General features: G+C 28.5%; 3 protein-coding genes across 3 annotated transcripts; all 3 read right to left on the bottom strand.

Annotated features, from left to right (window-relative positions):
• Positions 1-533: 533 nt before the first annotated feature.
• OCT59_009536 (uncharacterized protein) lies at positions 534-1,036 on the bottom strand (the record flags this gene model as incomplete). Its single annotated transcript, XM_066133644.1, has 4 exons — positions 534-677; positions 773-793; positions 852-889; positions 982-1,036. 4 exons carry the CDS (start codon positions 1,034-1,036, stop codon positions 534-536), a joined length of 258 nt encoding a protein of 85 aa, XP_066000066.1.
• Positions 1,037-1,126: 90 nt separating this feature from the next.
• Positions 1,127-1,503, bottom strand: OCT59_009535 (uncharacterized protein; the record flags this gene model as incomplete). The annotated part of the gene is made up of 2 exons (XM_066133643.1): positions 1,127-1,198; positions 1,312-1,503. The coding sequence occupies 2 exons, from the start codon at positions 1,501-1,503 to the stop codon at positions 1,127-1,129; spliced, it is 264 nt and encodes an 87-aa protein (XP_066000065.1).
• A 500-nt stretch (positions 1,504-2,003) lies between these two features.
• On the bottom strand, positions 2,004-3,446 carry OCT59_009534 (uncharacterized protein; the record flags this gene model as incomplete). The annotated part of the gene is made up of 7 exons (XM_066133642.1): positions 2,004-2,050; positions 2,118-2,225; positions 2,731-2,741; positions 2,816-2,859; positions 3,011-3,094; positions 3,176-3,190; positions 3,435-3,446. The coding sequence occupies 7 exons, from the start codon at positions 3,444-3,446 to the stop codon at positions 2,004-2,006; spliced, it is 321 nt and encodes a 106-aa protein (XP_066000064.1).
• Positions 3,447-8,572: the final 5,126 nt, after the last annotated feature.

Genomic DNA, 8,572 nt, shown 5'->3' with positions numbered 1-8,572 from the left:
TTTGTATACGTCTGTCCGGTTCCAACAAATAAAATCAGTTGTTCGATTGTATAAGTCATTGATAAGGCTGCCCCAACCTGTTTCAAAATAAAAATTTTAAATTAATGTTTGATTACCATAAGTTAATTGGAAGACTTTTAATATCATTCCTGCCAAACCTTATCATCAACTATATCAAGTTTCGTTAAAATCATTCCATGATCCAGAAAAATCCTAAAGCTTGATTCAACTTCGTAAGTTGATCAACTGCTTCATTGCCAACTAACGCGAATATCATCTTGTCGAGATTATTCACTGAAATCAACTAATATTATAAATTAAAAATTAGATAATTAACAAGATCATGTAAAATATAACATTATTTCGATCATATCGTACCTTCGCTAACGCCTCCATGCGTCCCATCGTATCGATCAATACAACATCAAATTTGTTTTTGGCTAAAAATGTAAAATATATATATATATGCCAACAACAAATGTCTCCTCAATTTTACCGCAATTAATAACATTCTTTGCTATCCCTGTAGCATCTTACTCATATAATTCAACATTTGAATTTTGGCTCAATGCATTCAAATTTCTGACATGTATTCTTAATTGTTCTACGCCACCTAATCTAATAAGGACCTTTAATTCATTTTGTATTAACCAAATTAGTCTTGGCAAATTTGTGGACTAATAAAAGAGAAGGCATACATAATTAATAAATAATAAATAAATAAAAAAAAACATGTATTTTATTTTTAAATAAAGATAAAATAAAGACTAACAATATTCATCGCACCAACATTCTTTTCGTTGGGAAAGATTTATGACTCGCTGTCAAGTCTGTGCGCTCGTTTTTATCACCCTTGGATCCATATTATGAACCAAAGCCAACTTTTCTACTTTAAATCCCCAAACCATATCACGATTAAATTTGTGATGATCATACTTTCTTACGTGAGACAACTAAAGGAAGTTTATTTAAAATTATTACCACTGATCATCGTACGACAAGATGGGTTCGTTATATTATTTGAACGCTCTTTCATGTTTGCAACTATTTAAGTAGAATAATATCCTGATAAGTTCGCTAGATTACAGGTTTACAGATTTGTTCACATCGTACTCGTAAACAAAATTTATAATTTCTGTTCTCTTCTAGTAAGTAAATGATCACTAATGTCTAAAATTCTAGCAAGAGGTAAACAAACCTATTCAAGTTGAAAAAAATTAATTAACATAATTGATTTTTTTCTCCTGAACAAAATTAACCAATTTTAACGGCTAAAAGTAATATTATTATAAAAAAAAAAATTCGTCAAACCTGATAGATTTCATCAGTCATAATAAATGGTAGCACTTTTTTAGTGTCTAAAATATCCAGCGTTTGAAGATGGACAAGGAACCCGGTTTCAATATCATTATCGCTCATAAATGAAATTTTCCATTCTGAATCATATGATATAGTTTTACTTGTTCTAAAGCCTTTAAATATCATTGACATAAATGGTGCCATGAAGCAGCCGAAATTTGAGAATTAGTAGAGTTTACTCCAAAAATTTCACTTAAAATCTTCCTTGCATAAGATAACTTCATCTGACGGGCAAAGAAATCTTTAATTGGTATCTCCAAAATGAAATCTGGGGGTCTTCTCATTTCTCGCATCGCTACTCTCTTGGTTATAATCTTTGCTGAGACCGTAATAAAAAGATCATTCTTTTTATGATCATAATATTCCTTGCATCATATTCATACCAAAAGAGGCGAATCTCTGGACTACAATTTACGATGGGAATTTCTTCACTTCGCACGTATGGCTCGGCATCAAATTTGAGTACAATAATATATTATCGAAAAATTTCGCAGGACCCTTAATATTTGGAATAACACGGTACATTATGCTTCTATCTTTGGTAGTGAACTGAATAGTTCTTGGATTGTCATCATCTCCCATAACTTGATTTCTCACATTGAGTTCTCACATTGAGCCCTTCGACATTTGGGTACCATCATACATTAAAACTTTGAAACTTTGGTTCCTTTTGCAAAACACTTACCAACACCTATATAAATGATAAGTATGTAAGCATGTCTCCAATTTTATTATTTATCTTACAAAATTTAACCCACCGTTACTAATAAAGCAAATCGTACAAGGACATGAATAGGACTGAGCTTGCGTAATATCACGTAGCAAATAAACTGATGACTTTGGTGTGAGTATACGTTGTTTCACACCTAAAAAAAAAGAAGTACGAACGTTAGTACAGTTGACTAAATTCCTTTTTAAGTTAAAATTAATTTTAATGACAAAATTAAACAAAAATTTATTCATAACATACTCTTAAAGCTTTCAGTCTTTTGTCCTACCAGTTTTCACAACCGAATCACAAATGAGCTGCAATATCAGCTGCAACATTTTTTTAATTAAATGTTAACGAGATTCTGTTCTGTAATTTCTTTCAGTTCAGTGATATTTTTAGAAATGACAATATGCTAGATCTGCTATTTTTTTGGCAGAAGTGTTGTTTCGTTATAATCATCCTCTTCATATTCATACTCATCGTCATCTTGAGTACTTCCAACTTGTAATTGGCCCAATTAATCTAAGTCAACCAAATTTTGCGGATCTACTGATGACGATTTATCGCTATCACTTTTTATCTTCACTATAATCCAAACTTTCCATCTCTTCTTCGTCAATTTATCATCCCATACACGCATTGTTTTCTTTCTAACTTACTTCTTATCGCGCTATTATACAATAAACAATTATCATTAATAAAATAGGCTTTTAAAATAAATACGTCTTTTGTTTTTACACTTACTCTAATGAAACATTAGATTCGTTAGATCGTTCGGCAGTTCCAGACTGTTTATATCAACCGTGTCCTCGCTTTCCACGACGTAGATGAAGGTCTTGAATATTATGAGTAATTTCATCTTCACTGATAATCGGGTTCGTAAGAGTCATTTACACCTGAATAGAGAAAGAATTTTTTATTTTATCTTTCTTAAAAAACAAACTGATAATGTAATATGAATTTACTAAGTTTTTTTGATCCTTCTGCAATTTCTTTAAATTTTATAGATAACTTATCGTGAGCCTAAAAAATAATAAATCAGGTAATTAGATTAGTACTTATCCTCATTTTTAGAATTTTAACGTTATTAAAGAATATTTTAACTCTTGGAATCCTTTTCTTCGATATAATTTAATATTATGTCAAATCATCATAATCGAATTTGCGAAGTTGGGCAGCGTCTCGAATGAGATTAACAAATTTATCACAAAATTTCTAGAAATTCTTCAGTATATGCAAGTTGAAGAATTTTTTGATAAGCAGCCTAGAAAAATATACCTGTTACAATAAATCAATCAAAAAATACTAAGAATCATAGATCATAGGTGATACTACTAAAGTCAACACTTTATTAGATATATACCACGATATTCATTTGTGATAAGAAAGTAATCACATTTCTAGCATTAATTTTGACTGAGCTATTACAAAAATTGTGTTTTTCACTTTCACTCTCAGATATTGTGAGTTGCATACGAAATATTCGAGGTCCTAAGGAGTCTTTGATATATATTTCTCTAGCTCTTTCTTCACTTAATACTATAATTAATTAGTCGGGAACGAAGTAATACGAGTAAAGATTTTGGGGCGTCCTTAACGTACAGTGAGAGTGTACGATATTAACATACGAACTGGCTCGAAGTTTAGGAGTTATGCCCTTGCAAGTAATAGCGTCAACGTTAATTCCGGACAGTTCGTACTTTAATATCATACACCCTCAAGGAACCCCAAGATTTTGACCAAAGTACATTTCCACCTTTCGTTAGAAATGTAAACAAGCTGATAACTTTTAAACCATCAGCAAATGTGATTGGCAGATGATAATCATTTAGACCAACAAATGGTGCATAACTGCATATATTACTATTAAGTAAATTACCGTATTTTATCGAAAATAAGCACCCCATTTTTGCAAGGATTCTGGACGAAAAATTTGGGGGGTGTTTATTTTCAAGACTTTTTTTTAAAATACGATTATCTATTAATCAAGGGGTTTTATCACTCTGGAAATTTTTTTTACTAATTCGGGAATTTCACCATGTGAATTAGGGGTATTATTTCGCGTTCGTGACTTTATAACTTTCGCGTAACCTCGTAACTTTCACGAAACTTTTATACGACCTTCATAACTTTCATACAACTTTTATAACTTTCACAATTTCATACAATTTCAAACCTGTTTTAATACTATGCCACAAGTTTCAAAACGCCAACGTAGTTCGTATTCTATTGAGCAAAAAAAAATTGTCGTTGCTTATGCTAAGGAACGTGGCAGAAATGAAGCTTCTAGGCACTTTGAACTTGATGCTAGTATGGTTGGAAGGTGGGTCAAAGCAAGTTTAAACTGGAAAGATGAAACAAAAGCAACAAACATGAGTGTAGGTTCTGGCCGAAAAGCATTTTATCCTGAAGCAGAAGTGGAGTTATACAAATGGGTTATGGAACAAAGAAAAATGGCATTAGCTATAACCACAGTGAATTTACGAATTTCAATGTTTGAAATTTTAGACCGGCCAGAAATGATCTCTCTCTATGGTAATTCAATAGAAACATTTAAGGCAACATCTAGTTGGTTATCTGCATTTATGAAAAGGTATAAATTGGCTTTACGGCGGCGTACAAAAGTGTCACAAAAACTACCTGAACAAACAGAAGAATTATTGGAAAAATTTCGCAGATTTGTCATTCGAATTAGGGTCAGAAAATCTTTTGAATTGTGTAATATTTTTAATATGGACGAAACGCCTGTCTGGTTTGACATGGCTGGAAATTTTACCATTCATACGAAAGGTGATAAGACAATTCATATTCGTGGAACAGGAAATGAAAAAAACAGATTTACAGTAGTTTTAACATGTGCCGCAGGTAAGATTTACATTAAATTTATGGTTTTTATTAGTTTTTAAATAAAATAACAATTTTTTTTATTTATAATAGATGGAACTAAATTTCCGGCAATTTGTATTTTCAAAGGAAAACAAATGCCACGCGGAGAACAAGCACCTTCTGGTGTGATTGTTTGGTTCCAAGAGAGTGGATGGATGAATACAGACTTAATGAAACGGTATGTTGATTATCTCAAACGTTCAAGAATAATGACAAACGGTCAATCCAGCTCTCCTGCATTGATGGTGTATGATTCTTTTAGAGGACATTTAGAAGAATCTGTTAAAAACGCATTTCATGATACTAATGTTGATTTGGCAGTAATTCCGGGTGGTTTGACTAGCATTTGTCAACCACTTGATGTTGCAATCAACAAGCCATTTAAAGACAACCTCCGTAAAGAATGGCACCACTGGATGTCTAATGGTGGTGCTGGGTATACTACTTCAGGAAACCTTCGACGTGCTAAAATAAGTGATGTTTGTAAATGGGTTAAGCGTGCATGGGAGAATATTTCGGATGATATTATTATCCGTTCTTTTAAAAAATGTGGTATATCTAATGATTTAGATGGATCGGAAGATGATCTTGTTTATGAAGAAATTGATGAACTTCTTAAAGAACTTCAAGATGAAAATGAGGAAATGGATGAAATTGATTTTATCGATACAAATTAATAATATTTGTTTAAATTTTATTTTTTTTTCTAAGTCAATAAAATCAATATAGTTAAAAATTATTTTTTTTTCTATTGTCAATAAAATTAATAAAATACCGGGGGATGCTGATTTTTGAAGGTGCTTATTTTTGATTTTTGCATGAAATCGCACAAAATAAGGGGAGGTGCTTATTTTTGATAGGTGCTTATTTTCGATAAAATACGGTACTGATTTTACTGATAGTTTATACAAAATTGTAATAACTTAGTTATTTATTTTAAGAAGTGAACGTTTTTGTATAAAAATAAATAAATTAAAATAATAATATAATAAAAAAAAAAAGATTAGAAAAAACAAATCATTTTTTTTTTCAGATTAATCTGAAAGTATTCATTATTCAGATTCTCATATAATCTAAAATTTTTTTTTAGGTTTCAGATCAAATCAAATAAATAATCTAACATAACCTAATTTGACACCGATTTATTGCACTTTTCAAAAGTGTACTACCACCTATAAATTATCTAATAAAAAAATTATTAGATTATAGGATAATTATCAGACAAAAATTGGATAATGTTGTCCTGTAATCATCCTGTAATCATCCTGCAATCAATCATCACAATGTACACAGAATTCTGAAAACTGTGATAACTTGATAAAAATTTTAGAACAGATTTATCAATTAATCTAATTTAACCTAAGAGTGCTGTCAGATATTACCTAATATTTTAAGGGGAGGGAGGTAAATAAAGATCTTAGGTTACATACAATACTATACAGTCAACTCTCTATAAATGCACCCCTCTTGGAACTGGATAAAAGTGTGCGATTACAAAGGGTGTGCATTTATAAAGAGTAAATAATTAGAGGTCATATATACTTGAGACTGAATCAAAGTATGCATTTAAGAAAGAAATGCACTTATAAGTGGTGCATTTATAGAGAGTTGACTGTATAAGGAATTATATATAACATATCTTACTTAGGGGAAGAAGGTAAGCTCTTATATTAAAGTGATATTAGGTAATATCTGACAGTACCCTAATCTATTTGAAACTTTATTTAATATAATAGAATTTTTTTATTATATATGAAAATTTTTTTAAAGATATTTCATTTATACAAATCTGCTAAAGATAAAAGTATTATTAAAATTTGAATTATATATAAATTTTTCAGGATTAATAAAAATTATAAAATACTAAAAATTTGAATTTACTTAAATTTACTTAAAGATCAAAGTTTATATTATAGTAGAACTTTACCTACTATTAAGATAGGTTACCCTATGGCCTAAGGTAAGATTTATATATAAAGATCTTACTATAAAAGAGAGCCCATTAAAGCAGTATAGAATCACGTGATTTAAAATTATTATAAACTAAAATTAAAGTGAATTTGAAAATTATTAAATAAGTGTATTTCAGCCTGCTCTGCAAGTTTACTTAGGGAGAAAAAGTGGATTTTAAATAATGTTTTTGACTTTACATATAAGCAAATGAATTTTGCTGATCATACCCAAAAAAAAATAGATCAATTTTACAAAATTGAAAAAGTTGAATAAATCGATTTGTACTCTAAGTAAACTTGTAGAACAGGTCAAAATGCATTTAATATATGTTTATTTAAAAAATTTTATATATAATAAATAATTTTATTTAAAAAACAAGAAAAATTTTAAAATTCACATGATTCTACTCTACTTTAATAGTCCTCTATAAAAGGAAATTTTATATTACATTATTATAATTTTTTTTCTTTTTAATTAATTAACCAATAAAATTTAAGCAAATCCTAAAATAAGGTTTCATATGAAAGTGAAATTTTTACTGGTAACATATATTAGTAATAGAGGAATTCTATTATAGATTTATAGTATAACAATTTTTTATAATATAAAAAAGTATTCTAAAACTGATTTATATATATAAACCCAAGACTAAATCTGATATAAAAAAAAGTCTAACTCTAGTTAAGATGCAAATAATAATAAAAATATTAAAATTTCAAATTTATAAATTGAAATACAAAAATTTAATTGACTATTTATTATTTATTAGAACTTTAGAGTACAACTTGTAATAGTAGTATTAAAAGATGTAAAATTCAAGTGATATAATTAATAAATTTTTTATAAATATTACCGTATATAGCGGGCCACAGTACCCCGGGTATCTTGCAAAAATCGGGGGTTTGACCCTGTACCCCCGGGTACTAAACAAAGCCTAAAAATTCCATTTTTTCATTTTTGCATCTCACGATCTACCGGTCCTAATTTGAACGATCTTTTTTTATTTCAAGAGCCCTAATGAGAGCTATCAAACAAAAAAAGATGGCTCAAATCTGATCACTAGATCACGAGATAATTGTAAAATATCCCCCGGGTACTATACAATTCTATGAAATTTTTCAGGGGGTACTATGCATAAAGTGAAGTACTATAGGCCCACGATATACGGTATATAATACTTATGATACTATATTTAAAAAAAAAAAATTTATAAATATTATATATTAGTTAAAATATCATAATAGTCATTAGTCAAATATATTTATACTAAATGTAATAAAAAATTTTCAAAATTATGAAAACTAAAATATTATAAAAGTAATAGAAAATTTAAATGTAAATTATAAAATAATTTAAATATCTAAATTAATTTCAAAAATCTTTTATCTGAATTTATTTTAAAAGTTCTTTCTATTATTTGTAACTTATAAGTTGTAAATAATTACAAATAATTTGTATAATAATCAATTTCTTATATATTTTTATATTTTTATTTTATATTCAAATAATTCAATATTCAAAAATAAATTTTTTTTTATTTTATACAGCTTTTTTAAAAGTTATAATAAATGCTTATTATTAAAACAGAAAAAATGAACTTTTAAGGGTAGAGTACAATGATGTCATAATTAATTAGTAGATCACTGCGAAAAAAATTGAAAA

This window comes from Rhizophagus irregularis, chromosome 17, assembly GCF_026210795.1.
Source record: "Rhizophagus irregularis chromosome 17, complete sequence".
Taxonomy (NCBI): domain Eukaryota; kingdom Fungi; phylum Glomeromycota; class Glomeromycetes; order Glomerales; family Glomeraceae; genus Rhizophagus; species Rhizophagus irregularis.
Note: the sequence above shows the minus strand (reverse complement) of the source record. Positions and strands in the feature narration are given on the sequence as shown.